At 38.9% G+C, this 24,682-nt stretch overlaps 1 protein-coding gene and 1 pseudogene across 2 annotated transcripts in view; one reads left to right on the top strand and one right to left on the bottom strand.

Annotated features, from left to right (window-relative positions):
- Positions 1-24,682, bottom strand: part of CHN1 (chimerin 1) — a 204,957-nt gene that overhangs the window by 136,746 nt on the left and 43,529 nt on the right. For both annotated transcript variants that reach the window (XM_066346029.1, XM_066346030.1), the window contains 2 exons: positions 11,506-11,544; positions 3,549-3,604 (listed from right to left, as the gene is read on the bottom strand). In XM_066346029.1, the coding sequence (XP_066202126.1) occupies positions 3,549-3,604; positions 11,506-11,544 (95 nt within the window). Of the gene's footprint in view, positions 1-3,548; positions 3,605-11,505; positions 11,545-24,682 lie in introns of those variants that run through there.
- Positions 21,174-21,790, top strand: LOC136378433 (large ribosomal subunit protein eL20 pseudogene; annotated as a pseudogene).

Consider the following 24,682-nt stretch of genomic DNA (forward strand, 5'->3'; position numbering starts at 1 on the left):
CAACAACCACAGCAGCCATTTACTGTTTAATGTCCCCAAAAAAACAATTCCTTAGTTAAATATATCAGGTTGAACATCAACCAGTTCTTCAGAACATCTTTATTGTTAGTGTTCACCACTCCCAATAATCTTGAGTTTTTCCAAACCAAACATTTATAAGCCTGAAACAATTGTTCCCCAGAAGCATTTTTAGGTTAGCTCCACCTCATTCTAACTAACCCTTTATTTCACTGCCAATGAATAGCCTATTTATTTTGATTGTTTTAAAGTGATTTAACCAGATTGAATATTGCTCAAAATAAGTAGACCTAAATTAACACTAGTGGCTTATAAATACTTTCAATATCTATATTTATAAATCTAATCACTAGAACAATATCGAGTGTGTCATCTTTTAAAAAGATCATTTCCTCTATTTAGTAACTGCCCTGTAGTTACTTACTATCTGGTGAAAACAAAAAGAGATGGGTCAAATAAAACAAGTTATTACCACTAATTTTCAAATTAAATATACAAATATATTGTATGCATGCACATATAATTTATATTAAGCAGTCAAACTTAGATATCTAATAGATTATCTATGTAGAATAATGTGTAAGAATGGGTGCAATGTGCAAGGAAAGCCAGTCCACAACCAATCCTTTTGCACACTGAGGGCATTTCTCACCCACCAATTTGTCATTAGAACATGATTGCTAATTTCCTGTGAAAAAATTCAACCAGAGTGAACACGAGGCATAGATTCCTTTCCTCATGTAAGAAAATCTCAATTGTACCATTGCTTTTTGGTCTCCCAATGCTTATACCTACACCTTTAACCAATGATAAAGTTATTGGTTAGTATTTCTAGGGGATAGCAGTGTTCGGTCAACCACACCATCAAATTAAATCAAGGAAATTGTTTTCAGATGCTCTAAGAGCTATCCTCCACTCTTCAAATATTCTACAGTGTATCTTTGCATCGAGGTAGATTATCAGAAGGCTATATACTTGGACCGCATTAGCTTTGCCCTTTAAAAAATAGCTTTACTGATTTGTTGCTCCTCAATGTTATGTCAACTGCTTTAAGAAACAACCCATAAATCCACTTCTATGGACTGTGAAACTATTGTTAGTCATTGCTTATAACATCATAAATTGTACTCTATCTAATAACCTACATGATTTTTTAAAAGAATTTAGTTCAGGTAAAAACTGGGTTCTATTAGCCTTTCAGATTCTAAAGAGTTACATACTTTATTACTGTAAAACCCTTTTCACACAATTTATATTGATCCCAATCAGCACTGTAATCCACTCGCATATCTGTGGTGTCTTTTTTATTTTCCTCAACTTTTATTTTTTTTTATTCCATTTATTATATCTTCATTTGGCTTCAAATTCTTTTAAGAAATGGGTATTTTCCAATAAAGAAAACGATGTTACTAAAACTTCAGGACTTTCCATAGAACTACTGCCAATATCTGACTTTCACTTAAAAATGCGCCTGGTCAGAATATAAAACAAAACATAATGTACCACAGGTTTCCCAAAATCCAATATATTATAATTATTCACTTGCTCTAGCTTATGATACAGAGAGTTAATTTCAGAATTTCTATACAAGGGCCACTACCAAAAACACATCCAGTAAGTATATACAATTGAAGATCTTATTCTTAAAATAGTTCTAAGTTTGTACAGTCAGAATAATATACTGAAAACTAACTTTTTGGTATTATGTTATAAATTTAAGTTACTTTGTTTATGTTCAGTTTGAATTTTTTTTAAATCATTTGAAATTTAATTTTGTTGTTTAAATATGACATATTTGCATAGTTCAAAAGTTGCAACTATATAAAGACAAATTCTCAGAGAAGTCTCACTCCCGTCCTTACAGCCTGCACACTGCTCCTCACACACTCCTTATGGATAAACATTTTGCCAGTCTCAGGGTTAATTCTCCTGTGTTTCTCTTTATTTTTTCTTATTTTCTCTTTTTTATTATTAAAAAAGGAATCATATTTACTATACAGAATATAAATTTTATATAATTCCTTATCAGTTCATAGAAATCTTCCTTGTTATTTTTGGCATTATACTTTATTAAATCAGTCTCCTGTAAACAGACATTTAGGATTTTTTCCAATATTCTACTACAAATAGTCCTACAGTGGGAAACTTTAGCTTATGGTATTCTATATTTGTACAAGTAATTTATCAGAATAAATTCCTATAACTTGGACTGGTAGGTCAAAGGATAAATGAAGTATTGTCTTGTTAGACATGACAAAACTCTCACAAAACTGTGCCATTACCCATTCTCATAAGCAATCAATGTGTCTGTTTTCTCACAGGCTTACAACTAAGTATATTCTAAGCTTTTGAACTTTTGTCAGCCTGAAAGGTAAAACTGGTTTTTTGATTTTTAATTTGCATTTCTCTTATTATAATGAAATTGAACATCTTTTCCTATATATTGTCATATGTCCTATTATTATTTTTCTTTTTCGGTGAACTGTCTATATCTTAGCTTATTTTTTATGTCTTAATGGAAAAATTACTTGAATACTACTTCCATGATGCCTTCAAATTTTGCTTTAAAAAGCAAAAAACAAAACAAAAAACGAAAAAAGAAGAATGTCTGAACTAAAAAGAAGACTAACATCGCTTAAAACTATACTGCCATATAATATACAGGGCGTCCTCGGGTTACGACAGTCTCAACATACAACGTTTTGAGTTTATGATGCTCACTCCCATAAAAACTTTAAAAAATTGAAATTTGAGTGTTTCAACTCACGCTTAGCGGTGTACTTATGGACTATGTCATACTTACAGACTAGCCTGGAACAATTCTTTAAGAAGGTAGAGAGGCCTGCAACAGATCCTGTACCCTCTACATCAGCTGCTTCTCGAGACGAAACACCTGTAGTTCAGGTAGAATCATCTCCAGCATCTCCTGCATGTTCCTTAGACAATCCTGATTCACCTGACCCAGTATCTCCAGCACCTTCTGCAGGTTCTCCTGCCTCTCCAGCTTCCTCCTCCCAATAGGTCACTCTCTCCCACCTTGCAATGCTCCTTCCAGTGTGCAAGCCAGCCACAGGAATAAAGGTAAGGAATATTTTACATTCATTTTTTATCATTTTATTCTGTTAATACAGTACAGTATATAGTACCATATATTTATGTCCTTTTCCTTTTTCTGTGGCTTGTGTTTTTTATGTTCTAGATTTTGACTTTATTGATACAACTATGTTAAGATAGGTAAGTGACTTAGGCTAGAGTGTGTTTCGATTTACACCAAAATTCGGGTTACATCACTGTCGTAGGAACGTAACTGTATCATAACCCGAGGACACCCTATACTGTTACCAGACAGCCCATTAAACAGTGACTTACATTCCAAGTGAGAAGAATGTAAGAAAAATGCACTGAAGTTACAATTTTATGATGGCAACTACTGTAAATGGTTAATACTGCAAATAACCAACCCATTGAAGAAGGTCAAAGTTTGGCAAACAAATAATTGACATTTCATTGTAACGATTTCATTCACCCACCTCATTAGTACAGGTAATTCTTCGAGGGTGAGGGGCTTCCTGTTGCAGCTGATATACTGTGAGAAGGTAGAAAGTAAAAGATGTCAGTTTCTCTTATATAGAACTTCTGAATATACTAGGAATCACATACCGGCTGCTCTTTTTATATTCACAAGAACACTGTGATATAATCCTATTTTTTATGAGTAAAGCAAAGAAGGTACACCAAACTAAATTTAGTGAAAGCCCAGGAGCAAGCACAAATAGGAAAGTCGTAATCCACACAAGGTCCGTCTACCTTATAACAAATCAGTACTGGACACTTGGCTCTGCTCTCCATACTCTGCTCATTTATTTTCTCCAATGGTTTGAGACTATATTACAAAAAGCTTCTTTCTGATACAAACCAATAATGGTTATATATTTTTAGTACATTATTAAGTGTCAAACTTGAAACTAAAATTAGAATTTATAGACTAGAAGTAACTGATACATTGTTTTACCCCTACTTATATTGTGAACATCTACCATATCTTCAAAGATAATCTCTCTCATAAACAAAATTTCTGAGCCAAAGTTACCCTTGCTTATTCAACTAAGACAAATGAAGCAAAAATAAAAAAAATTTAAAAATCATGTACTGAAATAACTTGCCAAAGAGAGGATAATTTTTAGGGTATTTAAAAATGAATCAGTGAAAATTATACCAACAACATGACCTTCTAGACTCTCTTAGGCTTTTTTATTTGAAATGAAGAAAGAATAAATAGAATGTGTAGTCATCAGAGAAAGTGTGTTTATGTATGTCTAAGTTTATCACTTGGAAAGAATCTGGTTTCTACTATTTCAACATATATATGGCCCTGGCCGGTAGGCTCAGTAGTAGAGCGTCAGCCAGGCGTGTAAGAATCCCAGGTTCGATTCCCAGCCAGGGCACACAGGAGAAGCGCCCATTTGCTTCTCCACCCCTCCCCCTCTCCTTCCTCTCTGTCTCTCTCTTCCCCTCCCACAGCCAAGGCTCCACTGGAGCAAAGTTGGCCTAGGCGCTGAGGATGGCTCTATGGCCTCTTCTTCAAGGCACTAGAATGGCTCTGGTTGCAACAGAGCAATGCCCCAAATGGGCGGAGCATCACCCCCTGGTGGGCATGCTGGGTGGATCCCGGTCAGGTGCATTGGGAGTCTGTCTATCTGCCTCCCCGTTTCCAACTTCAGAAAAATACAAAAAAAAAAAAAAGAAAACACTAAAATATCACAACTCTATTTCAATATATATAATCACATATAATTGAATTTAAGTTTTTTGGGGTTTTTTTAATGTTTACTTCATTTTTTTGTGGCAGAGACAGAGAGAGTCAGAGAGAGGGACAGATAGGGATAGACAGACAGGAAGGGAGAGAGATGAGAAACATCAATTCTTCATTGCGGCTCCTTAGTTATTCAGTGATTGATTTCTCATATGTGCCTTGACTGGGGGGGCTACAGCAGACCGAGTGACCCCTTGCTCGATCCAGCGACCTTGGGCTCAAGCTGGTCAGCCTTGCTCAAACCATCTGAGCCCATGCTCAAGCTGGAAACCTTGGGGTCTCAAACCTGGGTCCTCCACGTCCCAGTATGATGCTCTATCCACTGCACCACCACATGGGCAGGCTATTTTATTGATTTTAGAAAAAGCAGGAGAGAGACAGGAACATTGACCTGTTCCTATATATGCCCTGACCAGGGATAAAACTGGTAACCTCTGAGCTTCGGGATGACACTCTAACAAACCGAGCTATCTGGCCAGGTCTGAATTTAAGGTAATACTGTATTTAAATACATACACATTTTGTTACTATAACATAAACTATCTAGACATCTGGTATTGCCAGGTAATAAATGACTCAGATTTCAGCTGGATATCATTATATAGGCTCTACATCTGATCATATTCATTCATATAAAGCACAGAAACCTATATAAATATATACAATTAGACTAGATATATATGTGTATGTATGTGTACATTACACATACAATACATATTCTGAGAACAGACACATTCACTGTTCTGTATTGCTAAGTAAAGGTGATACAGCATTGTATCTATGAATGTAAACTCCTGAATCAGACCATCTGGGATATTTGAACACTGGGACTCTGGATACTCTTCTTCGGTTTTCCTCATTTGTAAAATGAGGACAAAAGTACTTTCTACTTTTTAGAATACTGAAAGGATTAAGTAACTTACTATACTGCTCACAAAAATTAGGCGATATTTCAAAATTAATTTGAAGCAATAAAATATCCTCTAATTTTTGTGAGCAGTGTATATGTAAAAGATTTAAAATAGTCTCTAGTAAAGATCAGTTATGATTATATGTAAGTGACTAACATTAATATAAAAATTCTTTTTTTTAAGTGAGAGACAGAGGGACAGACAGGCAGAAAGGGAGACAGATGAAAAGCATCAATTCTTCATTGTGGCACCTTAGTTGTTCATTGATTGCTTTCTCATATGTGTCTTGACCAGGGACCTCCAGCAGAGCGAGTGACCCACTGCTCAAGCCTATGACCTTGGATTCAAGCCAGTGACCTTGGGCTTCAAGCCAACAACCTTTGGGCTCAAGCCAGCAAACATGGGGTCATGTCTATGATCCTACGCTCAAGCCAGCAACCCTGCACTCAAGCTAGTGAGCTCATGATCAAGCTGGCAACCTCAGGGATTCAAACCTGGGTCCTCTGTGTCCCAGGCTGACACTCTGTTCACCGCACCACTGCCTGGTCAGGGAATATAAAAATTCTTTACAGTAATATTTGATTACCTGAATGCATCTTGAGTTCATCACTCAAATGAGACCATGGTAGTGCTATAATATATATAAAAGCTATTGAAAAGATACAGCTTTACTGTTTAAAGTTAAAAAATACACAAAGTTCTTCTTCATTCAGTAATGTTTGAAATTTTGATAGAAATGTATTCTTTTGCCTTTTCCTCTTGGTTGCAAAAAATCCCTAAGAAAGACACCACATTAAAATAGTTTTAGATAACCATATTATTGTGTGAGTTTTTCAAAAATATTCCAATGAACATATTTTTATGAGTTAAAAAGATGAAAGGGGCCCTGGCCAGTTGGCTCAGTAGTAGAGCGTCGGCCTGGCGTGCAGGAATCCTGGGTTCGATTCCCGGCCAGGGCACACAGGAGAAGCGCCCATCTACTTCTCCACCCCTCCCCCTCTCCTTCCTCTCTGTCTCTCTCTTCCCCTCCCACAGCCAAGGCTCCATTGGAGCAAAGTTGGCCCGGATGCTGAGGATGGCTCTATGGCCTCTGCCTCAGGCGCTAGAGTGGCTCTGGTTGCAGCAGAGTGATGCCCCAGATGGGCAGAGCATCGCCCCCTGGTGGGCGTGCCTGGTGGATCCCGGTTGGGCACATGCTGGAGTCTCTCTGACTGCCTCCCCGTTTCCAACTTCAGAAAAATACAAAAAAAAAAAAAAAGATGAAAGGAGGAATTCTGAGGTAGGGAAGGAAGGGAGCACTGAAACCAAGTCTGCCTGGCCCTCATAGGACTACACATGTACGTCACCCAGAAATACCGTATTTTTCACTCCATAAAACGCACCTAGGATTTTAAGGAGGAAAATAAGAAAAAAAAATATTCTGAAACAAATGGTGTGTTAAAATATTTAATAAAATAATATATTTTTTGCTCCATAAGACACACGGGCATTTTCCCCTCCACTTTTGGGGGAAAAAAGTGTGTCTAATGGAGCAAAAAATACAGTATTTCTAAGCCTCCTCCTGAGAGAAGCTAAAACATGACTGGCAAAAAGGGAAGACTCTTCGGACCCACTCCTCCATATTAGTGACTATAATTCTAAGATGGGAAAATCCAGTTCACATTTGTTTTGAGAATTCAGTAATTCTCAAAAGATCAGTTTTGTCAAAAAATGCTTTGGAAAGTACTGCCACCTATGGAAACCCAATTATAAAATGAATGATAGTCAAGAAGGACATTAGAAATTACTAGACAAAGTAAAATGCTGATTGTCATTCAGAGAAGAAATACTGTAGTATCTGGTTATCATCGGTAACATTTACCTATTCGGTAAGCAAACATTAAGATAAGCCAGTATGAAAATAAAAAGTGACAATATTGTCACATGAGAATTTCAACTTACATTTTTATTAGTTTTAAAGGGTATAGTTCTGTTCATGGAGAAAATTAATTTTTAAATGAATGCCTCCTCATTGACTATGATTATCTATCCTTAGGACACCTTTAAAAAACTACACACATGGCCCTGGCTCAGTGAACACAGCATCTATCGCCTTAGCATGCCAAGGTCACAGGTTCGATCCCTGGTCAGAGCACATATGTGAGAAGCAACCAATGAGTGCACAACTAAATGAACAACTAGGTGGAACAACACAAATTGATGCTTCCTTCTCTCTCTCTCCCTTCTATCCCATCTCCTTTCCTCTCTCTCTCTTTCTTTCTCTTTCTCTAACCAATAGAAAAATTAAAAACAAAACTATATACAGTAATGAAGACTAATTCAGGCCCTTCTAAATTTAAAATTTTTGGTACTCTAAACTGGAGCTCAGCTGAATTTAAATTGCACAATCATTAACTGATTCACCAAAAATTAATGGCTAGCCCTGGCCGGTTGGCTCAGTGGTAGAGCGTCGGCCTGGGGTGCAGAAGTCCAAGGTTCAATTCCCGGCCGGGCACACAGGAGAAGCGCCCATCTGCTTCTCCACCCCTACCCCTCTCCTTCCTCTCTGTCTCTCTCTTCCCCTCCCGCAGCTGAGGCTCCATTGGAGCAAAGATGGCCCGGGTGCTGGGGATGGTTCTATGGCCTCTGCCTCAGGCACTAGAGTGGCTCTGGTTGCAACAGAGCGACGCCCCGGATGGGCAGAACATCGCCCCCTGGTGGGCGTGCTGGGTGGATCCTGGTCGGGCGCATGCGGGAGTCTGTCTGACTGTCTCCCCGTTTCCAGCTTCAGAAAAATACAAAAAAATAAAATAAAATAAAATAAAAAATTAATGGCTAAATTATTAAGAGAGAAGATCTAAAATTAAAGGTACTTAACATTTTTCAATCACCTTAGAACTGTCAATGCTTATATACTTACTAATGAATTTCTCAGTATCTAGAAACAATACACTAAAAAAATTTTTTTTATTGATTGATTTCAGTGAGAGAGGAAGGGAAGAGAGAGACAGGAACACTGATCTGGTCCTGTATGTGCCCTGATCGGGGATCAAACCAGCAACCTCTGCACTTTGGGATGATGCTCTAACCAACTGAGCTACCAGTTAGGGCTCACATGACCAATTTTTAAAATGGACTTTTCCACTTGGCTTTAACACAGTTAAACACAAAATTTTCCTGAAGTGCACTGAAATATCTTCATGGTCAGAAGATAAAGTCTATTCTAATAATTTCCTCTGTTTCTACTATTAAAATAATGGAGGAGGGGAAGGGGAGCTCAGGCATTGAATTCGCTAAAAGAAACTAAAATTCAGTAGCAGTTCTCTCACCAAAAAAGAAATACGCTGTTTTTAAAGACAAATGGTAGCTGCCATAGGACATATGCAGATACAGAAAATACTACATATACTTCACTTAGTAATCATATTCTTCAGGGGAACAAAAACACCACCATGATTCAATAACAGCCTGAGGCTTCATAAATGCTCTTATATAAAAATATGTAAGGCACAAGTCAGAGCAAAAGGAACAAAGATAAACTGAAAACCAAAAAATGCATTGAATAATTTTAAAGTCTTCCCACCAATGAGATTATACAACAAAATCATTAGAAGATTAAGGAATATTAATCATTTTTTTTTTTTTTTGTATTTTTCTGAAGCTGGAAACGGGGAGAGACAGTCAGACAGACTCCCGCATGCGCCCGACCGGGATCCACCCAGCACGCCCACCAGGGGCAACGCTCTGCCCACCAGGGGGAGATGCTCTGCCCCTCCGGGGCGTCGCTCTGCCACGACCAGAGCCACTCTAGCGCCTGGGGCAGAGGCCAAGGAGCCATCCCCAGCGCCCGGGCCATCTTTGCTCCAATGGAGCCTTGGCTGCGGGAGGGGAAGAGAGAGACAGAGAGGAAGGAGGGGGGGGTGGTGGAGAAGCAAATGGGCGCTTCTCCTATGTGCCCTGGCCGGGAATCGAACCCGGGTCCCCCGCATGCCAGGCCGATGCTCTACCGCTGAGCCAACCGGCCAGGGCCGCTATTAATCATTTTTATATATTCTTGGAACTATACATCCCAGGAAAAAAAAGGCAGCAGTGGGGGCGAAAATGCATCTATAGCAGAATTTTCAGAAATTGTTCATATTTTGTTTACTGTAATTAGCCCAAAGTAACAACCTATTAAAATAAACTTGTTCTGGAAATACTATAAAATTAACAAAATCTGAATTGCTGCTCCTTCAGCAGCAAATTTCAGATACATACAAATATCAAAATTTACAGTAACTCAGCATCTACAAGACGTTAATAATCTATATTTAAAGAAAAACGCCCTGGATCCTCCTGGAATCCACAAAGAGACCTCTATCACCCTGGCTGGATAGCGTGGTTGATTAGAGCGTTGTCCCAACATGCAGAGATTGATCCCCAGTTGGGGCACATACAGGAATAGATCGTTATTTCTGTCTCTCTTTCTTCCTCCCTTCCTCTCTTGCTAAAATCAATAAATAAATTTTAAAAGATAAAATCAAGTATAGGTTTCTTAGGTTGCTTATTCAACTCTATAGACAACAAACAAAAGCTTATAGTACTGGTGTTTGCAATAGTGCATTCACTAATTTTTTAAAAAATTACTTTGATTATATTAACCCTATTTCTACTTTTTAAAAATCTAAAATATCTTTTACTTGATGAAATAATATTGTCTAGGAAATATGGAGAGAAAATAAAAGACTAACAACCTAGACTCTTTTGAAGAAATTTTTATTCTAATGCGTTTAAAGAGCAATATGGAATTCAAATGCCTCTCTCTTATATTTGGGGAGACAATTTCTAAAAAAGAAGACTTCTTTTGCTACTTTTTACCTGTTCTTTTTACCCCTTCTTTTTTTATCAACATAGCCTCCTGGCTTAATGTCCTTCCTCACATAAAGAATCAGGATCTGAGAATAATTAAATTGCTTGAATTCTCTTATTTTTTATTTTTTTTATTTTAGAGAGAAGGGGAGAAACAGAGACAGGAACACATATCTGTTCCTGTACATGCCACAACTGGGGACTGAACCAGCAACCTCTGAGCTTCAGGACAATGCTCTAACCAACTGAGCCATTAGCCAGGGCAAACTGCTCGAATTCTTAGTTAGCCTCACCTTCCATTAGCTTATCAGTCATTGTCAACAATCAGTCTCAGGTTCCATAATAGGAAATACCATGCAAGCTCAGAAGAATAAGTGCATTTCAGATGTGTAAACCATATAGAGACTTTGTGGAAACACCTGTTTTCCAAATCCTAGTCTGAATTAATTTTTCAATAATAGGTATAAAATGGGTCCTGGCCAGTTGGCTCAGTGGTAAGAGCATCAGCCAGCATGTGGATATCACAGGTTTGATCCTGGTCAGGGCACAAAGGAGAAGTGACCATCTGCTTCTCCACCCCTCCCTCCTTCTCTTTCTCTCTCTTTTTCTCTCTCTCTTCTCCTCCCACAGCCATGGCTTGATTGGTTTGAATGCATTGATCCTGGGTACTCTACTCCATTGAGCCTCCACTTCAGGTGCTAAAAATAGCCTGGTTGTGAGCAGGGCCCAGATGGGCTAAGCACTGGCCCCAGACGGGGCTTGCTGGTGAATACTCATTGAGGTGCATGTGGGAGTCTATCTTCCCTCTTCTCACTTGGAAAAGAAGAAAAATATTAAAATAATAGATGTGAAATGGAATAACTATCTAATTATCCTAATATATTTATATTACAAAGCAATATAACCCACCCAATTTAAAATTATTTGTATACTTACAGTAAGATTTCCAAACAGGAGGTCTATATTCATCAGTATCTGAAAAAATAAACATCAAATTAACATTACTGAAAATTTATATTTCAAATGCGGTATTTTAATTGTTAATTTAATATGTGGCTGTTGAAGTCTACTTGTCCTTGACCTTCTGCTAGGCACCAGAGGGCGTTTAAATAGGTTTTTTCCATCTTGGACCTCACTTTCTTGGAGTACAGTTTCAAAGATGCTCAAAGAAAGTTACTCTATTTATTTCACTACTTAGCACATAAAAATGTCAAGATTAATTTTTACTGTTGGCACTTATTTCTTATAATTACTGAGGTAATAATGGTCAACAACTTCTTTGGGCTAAATTCTATTATTATTTCACTGAAAGATCCCTAAAATCATTGGAATTTTTTTTTTTTAGTCAAATTGACCAGATGATTTTAATTCTCAGAAATGCGTTTCTCTATTCCCCCACAACATTTGGGGGATTCCAGTACAACTGGTTTTACTAACAGCAGGAGAGAAGAGCAGTAAGGTACAGCTTAGTCCTCATACATCCTGGACTATCAAACCCAGGAAATGAGAAACCCTTCAATGGAAGAGAGCATATCCAGGAAGTCACAAAGACCACAAGGTGAACATCTGCTCCTCACATCCATTTCCCTTCCCTCTACTTACGCGCAGATGTGGGAGACAGTGTGAAGAGGCAGTGGAAAGAGATGGAACTACAAACATGTGGGAGAGATGGGGTAATCAGAAAAGGAGAGAGGCCAGTTTGGTCTGGCTTGTCATTAATAACGCATTGTTGAGGAATAATATTGCCAGTCATAAGTTCTGCCTGCAAGGCTATGTGGCCAACCTGGCAGACACGGCATTTTGGTGCGGGAAGGTGTGGCCAGCTACATGACCTGGCTCTACTGGCATTCAACATGAACCGATTAAGAAATCTGATGCTAAAAATCCTGGTCTCCAAGAAGGCAGACAAGTTCTAGAAAGTTTATTGAGGAGGTTGAATCTAGCATATGTAACTAAAGTAAAAAATGTTCAGTCTCAAAACATTCGGCCCCCAACTCCCAACCTTTAATACAATGACATTTTATGATGTGTGTGCATAAACCCCACAAATACTTTGAGTCAGAGGATTATAGCCTCTGTAATAATGTAATATAATGTAATGTGGGCATAAAAACACAAAAGAGAAAGTGTAAGTCATGTAGAAGTTGGTTGACACCCAGTAGAAGTACTCAAATGTTTTCTTAAAGAACAAATAAAAGATTCCATGAATAAATGAATAAGGAATAAAGTAGTAAAGCAAACACAGTTGACTCTCTATTCACAGTAGTTGTATTCTATAAGTCACCTCAAATACTGAATTATAAGTACTGACCCACTGCTCCTAGGGGAAACATAAAGTTAGGTTCCTATGTGCCTCTGGCCACATTTTCATCAACCAAACAATACATTATTTTATATGTGTTTCTGTTTAAAAATACTTTATTTAGTATATATTATTGATTCATTAACAGTGAACTCACAGCCAACAGCACTGTAACTCATGCCTCAACGAAGTTGATCTAACACTGTATTTTTCTTCACAAAATACATTGCAGACAGCACCGTGGCACCATGTTTGGGGGCTCCTTTAAACAGCAAAATCACCAATTTAAAAAAAAAACACATAAAAATCACCAATAAAAAAACTCAAAGAATGGGGCACTAAATAGACTATGAAGAGGACACTTGTTTACAGTATAAGAGTTAAGACAAAGAAAGCAGAGGCCACCTTGTTTAACCTCAGCTGGGAATTTGTAGGTTTTGCAACTCAAATATTTTGCCACTTTGCAATCATTAGCAAACAACTATGAAAATGTCACAGGTATTTATTTTAGGGTTAAAAATAAATGCTGGCAAATTTTCAAATACAGAATTGTGAATAATGAGGATTAACTATACATGAAAGAGCAATTATTTAAGAAAACTGCCAACTCAGGTGAACCTGCTTAGTAATGACAAACAGGATAAAATATGACCGTAATGCAGTGATATACAATGTTTACTTTGCTAGGGTGTGTGCATCTGAGGGGGGTTAATTATATTGAGATTTGTCTTAAGGAAATTATAATTAAGTCAGTTATATAATATATTTTTAATACTAAAAATTTTGCCTTTAAACATTCAAGTCATTTTATGATTTCATTGATGACCTCTGACTGCTATCCTAAACTGGTTCAGGGATCAACAGGAGAGCGTACATCCCTCGGCCACTGCCCTTACTCCATGTGCGTCTCAGCCTCCTGTCCAGGGTTCACACAGCAAAAGCTGCAGTGACCAGGCGCCTCCTCACTCACCACGTAGAAGACACCTTGCATAGCCAGGAATTTGGGAAGCGCACTCAACCAGGCTGGGACCCAGAATAAAGAATTTAACTTTGCCCTAAGAGGTCTGGTTTTTGCCCTCAGCTCCTAAGAGGTCATTTTATTTGCCTGTGAGCCTCAAGAGCAAGAGAATAAGGTGAACTTACAGTGGGGTTTTGGATCACATGGTATCAGTGGACCTGGAGACTGAGATTAACTACCGTGGACAATCAATCAATCATGTCTATATAATAAAGCCCCAATAAATAGTCTGAACTCAAGGCTTGGGAGAGCTTCCCTGATCTGAAATATTCCATGTGTACTGTCAAACATCAATACTGGAAGAGTATGCTCCTGACTTCCTGGAGAGAGAACAAGGGAAGCGTTGAGTCTTGTACTTCTCCCAGACCCTGCCTTTCTCTTTGGCTAGTCTCAGTCAGTGTCCTTTCCCTGTAATAAATCATGACTGTCATCAGTATAATAGTGTTTAGTGAATTATGGAAGTTCTTTTAGCAAATTATCAAACCTAAGGGTGCTTTGGGGGAAACCCGTCTAACTTGCTACTGATGTCAGAAGTGAGGGAATTCTTTGGGACTGTGCCCTCTAACTTTGTAGTTGGCCCTTACTCTTTGTACACTACGAGCACTGAGAGCCTCCTGCAGATTGCTTTGACTTGGCGAGGTGAGCAAGAAGGAGTCGCATACTCAAAGTCCTGTCTCTGGGGAACTGTGCCAGGGCTAGTCCTAGACAGGGCTTTCGTAGAGGAACTTCAACCTTTACTCATTGTGTGGCTTTAGGAAAAGAATCTTAATTTCTTTATAAAATGTAATGGCACTACCTAAAATGGAAATAGTAACAGCAGAGATCTGTTGTGAAGATTAAATTAGGTATCATACATAAAGTGCCCTTCATAGAGGACATCTTCAATAAATGAGCCCCCTCTCCTGCCTTCACTAGAAGTAAATTTAAAAACATAATGATATTACTATATAAGCCTCAAGTCATTGTCAATGCCTTCAGCCGTGAATTTATATTATTTTGTTCTGCCCTATACAACTACTCTGTTATAGAAGATATTACTCAAGATGCTACAAGTCACAATTTTGTGGCTATATAAAATGAGTAGCAAAGAACTGAGAAATAGTACAAGAGAAGTTTGAGTTTCCTATAATATTAAAACAATTCTAATTACTTGTAACATTTAAGAGCACTGTTTGGGTTTTAAATGTCTTCCTAGTAATCTATTTTTTGCTGATTAGAGTTGTAAACTGGCAAAGCTTCTCTGGAAAGCAACTGGCAATACATATCATAAGCTCTTAAAAGTGCGTAACAGGCATCTGTTAAGGCAGAGCTTAAGCAAGATGCTCTTTGAAGGGGAACATTTAAAAATTATGACAGTTTAAGGTAGAGACCTTAGGTCACCTTGGTGTGGATCTTAATGTTGATCAAGTTAGGCAAAGACAGGCACCACCACTGTCTTCACGATCAGAAGGGGCCCACAGGGAAGGGAAAGTTGGATGGCTAAGAAAAACATGCCGCAACCTTTTGGTATACAGAATTAGTTGCTAGAGTCAGGGAGGCCATTTTCCTGTACCCTACATCCTTCTGTTAAGGAAGAAACATTATTCTAACCATGAATCCTCAGGTTCAAAGTTATAGAGTTCTGCCAGAGAAACTCACAGCCCAAACCAAGTTCCACTGGCAAGAAAAGGCAGAGATAGTCCTACAATAAAATGACTTTAAAGATGGATTAATTGAAACTAGTGATCTAGGGTCACACAAAGGACTTATGGCATTATTAGGAGGGACAGATTCCGGCCCAGCATGAGGCAGATGCCAGCAGGGTCTCTGACCTCAGCTTCGCTGGCACACTGAATGTTGAGTCTAAGAAGGGAACTACATAACAAACTGCAATCAGGACTTCCAGGTGGGATCACTACTATGACTTGGGCAGAATCTGACCAGAAACACCATCCTAGCAGCAGTGAGACAAGCAACCCTACAGGGCTGATCTGTATCACCGACACAATGTGGTAAAAAGAAGGAAGAGGAATAGCGTGCTATTACACTGTTCTCTTTCTGGCATTTGGAAGAGGATGGACCTCTTGAGAACTAAGTAAGCCTCTTGGGGTTCCAATGGCAGAGGAGTCTGCCTAAACAGGAAGACACTGAATGTCCTGCTCGTCTGAGCACTAATTTAAAAAATGTATGGGTGTGTATTTGGCCCCTGAGTTTACATTACCGACTATGCCAGTTCTTTCTGTCTATCCTTTCAGCCTTGCAGTTCTTTCTAGGAATTTATTGTAATATAATTTAAAATATTAAGGAAATACTGACATAGAAGAATACTGCTACAATATTATATTTAAAACCAAAAAACTAAATGTTGGAATCCATGAGTGTTCGAAAGACCAGAGTAACAGGCTTTATTGAAAGGAAGAAAGGAACCCTGCCGGGCACTTCTTGGGAAGAAGAGCAACGGTTACAGACTAGGGGCGAGTTATAAAGTGTTTGGGAGAGCCTGAGGGGATACTGAGGCAAAAGTCCTGGTATGTCCGGAATGCTCCTCCTTGGGGGGCTTCGAGTATGTGGGTGTTGAATCAAAAGTCCTGGTGTGTCTGGAGCCCCTCCTTGGGGCGGCTTGTCAGCTTTTTAGAATTCTTCTGTCTCAGGGGCGATAGTCCAGTAAGGGTGAGGTCTGACAGCTAAGCGGAACATCAAGAGGGCAGTTTGGAATACACATATCAATCACTAAATTCAAACTAAATGCTCATAATAGGACAAATTTTAATATATTAGAAAGTCTGTTCTCTTAAATATTATAAATCTTTTAAACAAGTTCTTAAACTTTATTTCAAAAATCTGGATTATAAAGAGGTTCTAATATCTATTAATATCAACCATATTAGTAATTAAAACTGAGAACTCAAGTTACTAATTCATTTTAAAAAATAAACCTATTATATCTTAACATAACACTTTTATGAAAAATAACTTTTTCAAAACAAAAAATTTGTTTTACATTTGGAAAATCTCTTTAATGTCTGTTGTAATTGAAGACATCCAGATTCTCATATCTGCTTCTGTATTTAATATGTTGTGATAGCATGTGCCATGTACCCTCTGGAAGATTACACATGACAGCAAAAAGGCAAATAATGTCTTATTATTAAAATAGTTTAACTTGTGGAAACTGAAAAAATCTAGGGACCCGCAGGAGTCCCGAGAGCACACTTTGAGAACAACTGTGTTAAATCATACTGGTATATGGGGTAAGCTGGGGTGAGACACATTTCATCTACAGAAGAAAAACAAAAGTTAATTAAGAAGAGAAAAGAAAGGAAATCATGTGTTCAGCAGTTCAAAGTCCTTTCAGCTTTTTCAAAGGCAGTTATCAAGGGCCCATAAGCATCAAATATCTGTGATCTGTCTCCAGCTGAGGTTTCAAGGGTTCCCCCCCCCCAACCATTACCTCTTTTTAACTCTGTCAAAAAATCACTTTGGACCAAGCATATTAAGGTGACAGACTTCCATCACTAAAGCATGATAGAGAATGATAGCCAGATAACCTATGAATCAGGGACAGCTCATCTTAAAAACACAAGGACAGCTGCTTAAAATAATCTTAGCATGATGTAGATTAAGTTTTTAAATTATGTACAAATCTACAAAATCTATTAAAAGATTTTTTTCCATTGCCTTTAGTGTTAGCAATACTTTTCTTATCTACATAATAGATAATTTTATTAAAATACCAAAGTTATGCTAGCATACAGAAATGTTAATAATCAGAAAGTTTCATTTATTCCATAAATACATGTTAAACACCCTTTATGGATAAGAATGTCTGTTACAAAGTGGGTCCAGATGTAGTTTATGCCTTAAAACGGCAGTGAGGAAAATAAGATGGATATTATTACTTACAAACAAGGAAATATAATAAAAGTAATACACATACTCTTACACACAGGAAGACTTTTACAAACCATCACCCTGTCAAAATGCCTGGCAAGAACTGGTTCCCAGCAAGTATATATATTTACTGAACTGATAAAAGAATGGAAAGAAAGAAGAAATAACTTTTGGCTAGTTGTCAAGAAAGTCTAACCAAGGTGGTATCATCTGACAAGGGCTCTGAAGGACGGATGATTTTTTAAAGTAAAATAGTTAAGAGGATGAGACTGAAAATAAGAGAAAGAATAGCATTATATACTCAGGGAACACACTGAATAAGGACACAGAAACAAGAAAGTTCTGGAAGTGTTTGAAGAAGGGGAAATCACACAGAATGGTTGAAATAAGCCATACTGAAGACAGCCTCAGGCTCTGGACGGAACCTAGGCTGAGGTGTCAGGGAGCATCCATAAGTCATACACCATGTGGTTTTCTCTGCCCTGTACTTATTTCCTGTTAAAAAATCAGATGTCTGAGAGGAATACTGTAGTCAGGCCCAAGTCAGTTCTCAAGACAGAGAGAACAAGCCAGGCAGCAGGAAGATCAAACAAAGAAGAAACAACCAGCAAATCTGATGGAGTGAAGACTCGGAGGAGGAAGAAAGTGATGGGCTCAAAAATAACAGGTGGTAGACCTGGGAAGGTGGAGCGACAACTCTGTCTAAAAAAGCAGGAAGTAAGAAGACAGGTTCTGTGTGGCATATTCACTTCCGTGAGTCTAAGCAAAGATGTAAACAACTAAATTAAGAAAAATAATAGAAAAAATGAGATCAGTACACTATATGGAAAGCTGATCAGTATGCACAGCATGATTGCATTTTTATAAATGAAAGAAAAACATAAATGTGCACATACGGAGGCAGAGGGACAAGGAGACAGAGTATGAAAGATCTAGAATGACATACAGTAATTAATGTAAGTACCAGGAGCCACCTCCTCTAGATCAGCCCTTCTCCTCCAGGCTCCTCACTGGAACCACAGAACACAGAAATTGTTTTGAGTGACTTCCTTATTTCTCCCATGCATGGTAGATAGCCAGTGTCTTTCTAAAAGCATAGAAGTTAACTTATTATGTACAACGGATGCCCCAGGTCACCGGAGCATTACTCTCTCCCAGATCCAGGAGAAAAAGGGCTTCTATAGAAACTAATTTTAATTTTTCTTATGTAGCTATACAGTTTTTAAAAATCAGACACGCCTGGGCCAGCTGGCACAGCAGTAGAGTGTCAGCCTAGTGTGTGAAAGACCTGGATTCAATTTCTACTCAGGGCATACAGGAGAGGTAACCATCTGCTTCTCTACCCCTCCCCCTCCCCTTCTCCTTCTCTCTCTCTCTTTTTCTCTCTTTCTTCCCCTCCACAGCCATGGCTGGTTTGAACAAGCTGGTCCCAGATGCTGAGGATGGCTCAACGGCCTCGCCTCAGGTGCTAAAATAGCTCAGTTGGCCTGACCTGTGATGGCGCAGTGGATAAAGCATCAACCTGGAACCCTGAGGTTGCCGGTTCGAAACCCTGGGCTTGCCCGGTCAAGGAATATATGGGTTAATGCTTTCTGCTTCTCCCCCTCCCCTTCTCTCTCTCTCTCTCTCTCTCTCTCTCTCTCTCTCTCTCTCTCTCCCCCCTCCCTCTCTAAAATGAATAAATTTTAAAAATCTTAAAATAGCTGAGTTGCCGAGCAGTGGAGCAGTGGCCTCAAAGGGGTAGAGCATTGCCCTGTAGGGGGCTTGCCCAGTGGATCTTGCCCTGAAGGGGGCTCGCTGGGTGAATCACAGTCGGGACGCATGCTGTCTCTCTGCCTCCCTGCCTATCACTTAATAAAAAAAATCAAATAATGAATACATTATAATTATGTTAAGGAAAAAAAAATATTAAAAGACAGAAGTTGTAAGTTAACTATGAGTAAGAAAAGAAAAACATGGAAACTAATTCAGATAGAGCCTTGGTCGGCAAAGTACAGCTCGCGAGCTACATGCGGCTCTTTGGCCCCTTGAGTGTTTAGCAAAGACCAGCTTAGGAGTACCCTAATTAAGTTAATAACAATGTACCTACCTATATAGTTTAAGTTTAAAAAATCTGGCTCTCAAAAGAAATTTCAATCGTTGTACTGTTGATATTTGGCTCTGTTGACTAATGAGTTTGCTGACAACTGAGAGAGAAAACCTCACTTAACAAACCCACTGGAAGTTGTAATTATCCTGAGTGGGCTTTTAAAATGAATTACTGCCAGAGAAATCATATTTCCAGTTTGAGAAGCTTAGAATCAACTACAAGCTTTGTGGCAAATTTATATATAATAAAGCACAATCTCCTAAAGTCTTTGAATTCCCCTCAGAATCTCTGTGGAGGTTCATTTACCTCTTCTTTATGTTCTAACTGAACCTGCCGAATGGCAAGCATCCACTATGGAAAAGAGAAGAGTTTCCTAACATTTCTTTCACTTTTGGTTAATTGCCAGAATTGTCAATCAAAGAAATCTTACTCTTATATATTTTTCTTTTTTATGAAAAATGATACCAATTTTTCTTACTTTTATAAACTCAAAGACACAGATTTTAAGCAAGGTTAAGTATTAAACATTTTTGCCTATTATTTCCTTTTGTACTTTTTTCTTCAAATATTAATATTTTCAGCACATTTATTTTTCATTTAAATATTAAAAATCTCAAGATATTTTTATCTGTATGCTTAGGCAATAATTTTTAAAAACCTTAGTAAAATATATCTAGGATAATGTCTTTGATATTATATAATTTATAATAGTAAGGCTATTTGAGAGGTACTCAAAGTGTTCATTTCTTGATTGACAAGATTAAATGTACTTATAAATACCCCAATGATGTTAATTTTTAGATTAAGTTAAAACATTTTATGACTGAGTAAATCTTGATGCTCTCTCCAATTGGAACCTATATAACCAGTATATCTATAAATATCATTGAAATGACTGACCTTTGAAAACGAAAGTTTTATTTCATTCTTTATTACATAGTTTTATGTGTCTATTATATAGTTATGCCTCATAAATTTTTTTGGTTATATTGTTTCACCAGAACAACATTATGGAGAAGTTTAAACCTGCTTAACTTTTTATTTTAAAAACTAATTCATTTTAAAACAGACCAGAATGTATATTTAAGCTAGTTTAGGCTCACACCAAAAAGGCTTTTTAACTTTTTAACAGTATGATGGGTTTTCTCAGAAAGTATATGTTGCATTTTTAATGAGGTTTAGACTAATGACATGAACACTCAAAAACTACATGAATAATGTTTTACAGTGTATTTGTTTCAGACTAGCTCTGATTTGAAAATTAACAATTTTGATTTCTATAAAAAGAATGGCATTTATTGACAAGAAAGAGCATTTCCCCTTTTGTGGGTGGTGGCGGACACAGTGAGACAGTATGAAGGCCTCGGGCACGCTGCGAGAGTACAAGGTGGTAGGGCGCTGCCTGCCCACCCCCAAGTGCCACACACCACCCCTCTACCGCATGCACATCTTTGCACCTAACCATGTTGTTGCCAAGTCCCGCTTCTGGTACTTTGTGTCTCAACTGAAGAAGATGAAGAAATCTTCGGGGGAAATTGTCTACTGTGGCCAGGTGTTTGAAAAATCCCCTCTTCGGGTGAAGAACTTTGGTATCTGGCTGCGCTACAACTCCCGCAGTGGCACCCACAACATGTATCGGGAATACCGGGACCTGCCCACTGCAGGCGCCGTCACCCAGTGCTACCGAGACATGGGGGCCCGACATCGTGCCCGCGCCCACTCAATCCAGATCATGAAGGTGGAGGACATTGCAGCCAGCAAGTGCCGCCGACCAGCAGTCAAGCAGTTCCATGACTCCAAGATCAAGTTCCCACTGCCTCACCGGGTCCTTCGTCGCCAGCACAAGCCACGCTTCACCAGCAAGAAGCCCAACACCTTCTTTTAGATGCAGGACCTCTCAGTCCCCTGGTCTGCTCAAATAAACACCTTGGGAAAACTAAAAAAAAAAAAAAAAAAAAGAAAGAGCATTTCCTCCCTTCAAAAGAAGACTAACCTTTCAGCCAACTGGCAAGAAATTCCCTTTCCTGCTCTAATCAGAAAATGCAAGGCATTAATGATTAATCCCTACCTGTGGCTTTTCTGTTTCTGTACCAAATTTGGCATACCAAAATAATAAAATGCTTGTGACCACAAAATTCTATTTTATTACAAAATAATCTTCTAAAAGAAGAGGGGCCTAAAATTTATAATAAATAGCAAACAATTACCATTATATGATAATATTTGAAAGCATCACAAAGGAAACAACCAAACTTTTTACTCTAAAAAAATATATTTCGGGAGATCCAAGATAGCAGTGGGGTATATGAGGACACTACACTCACCTCCTCCCAGGACCAAACAGGAATTAGAATGAAATTATAAAACAGTAATCCTGAATAGCCAACTGAAGTCAAGTTGAAGTCTTATAACCAAGGATTTACAGAAGCCACATCAAGACTAGTAGAAAGAGGGGAGACGTGAAAAGGGCTGGCCCTGTTCCCATGGGTGGAGTTCACAGGCTGAAGTTCTGGAGGGATATATCAGCTTTAGAAGTTTCCCCAGAGAAGCACAGGGGGTCTTAACCATGATGGCTTCCCAGCCCAGGCACCAGAGCCGGGAAGAGCTGCTCCAACAAAATCAGCCTGTGAAAAACAGCAGGGCTTCAATCAGCCAGCGAAAAAACAGGAGTCTGCAGAGAGACAGGCATCACTTTAAAAAGCCAATGCATAAAATTTCCTTTGTAGCCATTTACCCCGGGCTCCAGGGGAGAGGGACAGCAAAGCAGATTAGAGTCATGTGTGGAGAGTCTGGGCTCATGTGTGGAGAATCTGTGTGACTCTGGGGAAGACAGCTGGAGGGACGGCCACCAGGATCCCTGGCTAAGTCGTTTTCCCATACCACATAACGCCATCTTTCTTGGGTAGAGCAGTCCCCTTTGTATGGCATCAGCCTGGGGAAAGCAAGAGCCCCACTCTATGGATTTTAGGCCCTGATGAGAAGCACAGCCAGAGGTTCTGTCAGTGTCTGAGCCTAAAGGCAGTCAGCAGGCAGAAGCAGGCAGAGACCAGGAGAAGCAGATCTTGGAATGCCTTGGGACTTTTGCTGACTTGCCCCCAGGCCTGGTGCTGGCAAAAGCCAGCCTTGGTGTGCAGCTTGGTCCTTCCTAGACATACCCAAGCCCAGCAACAACAGCCATAAACTGGAATGCTTGTAGCTCCAACCAGTTGCCTAGAGCCTGTCACAGGCAATATCGGAAATTGGCCTGAACCAGATTCTCCCCCCACTCCCAAGAGGCCTAGAATCAACACACCCAGTGGGCAGCTTAAGGAAACATCAGAGCAGGATCTAATTAGCTTTACAAGCAGCGTATCCAAAGGGAGATCTCAACAGGCACCAAACTCTGCTGAAGTGAATTCCACTCATGGGGTCGGCACCTGCAGAGCAGCTTGCATACTGTAGTTGGGATTGAGTCTCACAGTCAGCCAGTCTGAAGGTGGGTCCCCCACATGAATGAGTCCATAGCAATCAAGCTTCAATTAAAACAGGAGGACCCAGAAAACCCACACAAAGAACAATCTTGGAGCACCTAGCTCAGGTGGATCAAGACTGTACCACAAGACCCCACAGGACACCTACTACATAAAGCCACCCCATAAAAACTGGGAGTCACAGCAGATCTACCTAATACATGAAAACAAAACACAAAGAGGCAACCAAAATGAGAAGACCCCAAATGACAGGAGAAATCTCCAGAAAAAGAGCTAAATCAAATAGAGGTAAGCAATTTATTAGATACAGAATTCAAAGTAATGGTTATAAGAATGCTCAAGAGCATGAAAAAGGTCAAAATACCATAGAACAATTCAGAAATTAAGAATACAAAATCTGAAATGAAGAACACACTGGAAATAAACAGTAGGTTGGATGAAGCAGAGGATTAAATCAGCAGTTTGGAAGACAAGGTAGGAAAAAACACCCAATCACAGAAGAAGAAGAAAGAAGAAGAAGAAGAAGAAGAAGAGGAGGAGGAGGAGAAGGAAGAGGAGGAGGAGAAGGAGAAGGAGAAGAAGAAGAAGGGGGGAAGAGGAGGAGGAAGAAGAAGAATTTTAAAATGTGAGGACAGGTTAAGGTACCGTTGGGATAACATAAAGCTAACATTACCTGCATCCTAGAAGTACAACAAGAAGAGAAAGCAAGGGATCAAGAACCTGCTTGAAGAAATAATGACTGAAAACATGGTGAAGGAAAGGACAGACAAGTACAGGAAGCACAGAGTTCCAAACAAGATGAACCCAAAGAGGACCACAACAAGACACATCATAATTAAAATGGCAAAGGTTAAAGACATAGAGAAAATCTTAAAAGCCACAGGAGGAGAGTTAGTTACCTATAAGGGAGCTCCCATAAGACAGACTGTCAGCTGATTTATCAACAGAAATATTTCAGACCAGAAAGGATTGGCATGAAATATTCAAAGTGATGAAAAGCAAAGACCTACAACCAAGATTACTTTACCTAGCAAGGCCATCATTTACAATCGAAGGAGAAATAAAGAGCTTCCCAGACAAGAAAAAGCTAAAGGAGTTAACCACCAAACTAGTATTGCAAGAAATGCTAAAGGGCCTATTTGAAGGAGGAAGAGGAAGAAGAAGAGGTGGAAGAAGAGGTGGAAGAAGAGGGAGAAGAAATACAGAGAAACATAGATAAAAGCATAAAATGGCAATAAATAAGCACCTATCAATAATCACTTTAAATGTAAATGGCATAAATGTTCCGATCAAAAGACATAGGGTAGCTGAATGGATAAGAAAACATGATACATAAATGCTGTCTACAAGAGACCTATCTCAGA

Source organism: Saccopteryx leptura, chromosome 7 (genome assembly GCF_036850995.1).
Source record: "Saccopteryx leptura isolate mSacLep1 chromosome 7, mSacLep1_pri_phased_curated, whole genome shotgun sequence".
Classification (NCBI taxonomy): domain Eukaryota; kingdom Metazoa; phylum Chordata; class Mammalia; order Chiroptera; family Emballonuridae; genus Saccopteryx; species Saccopteryx leptura.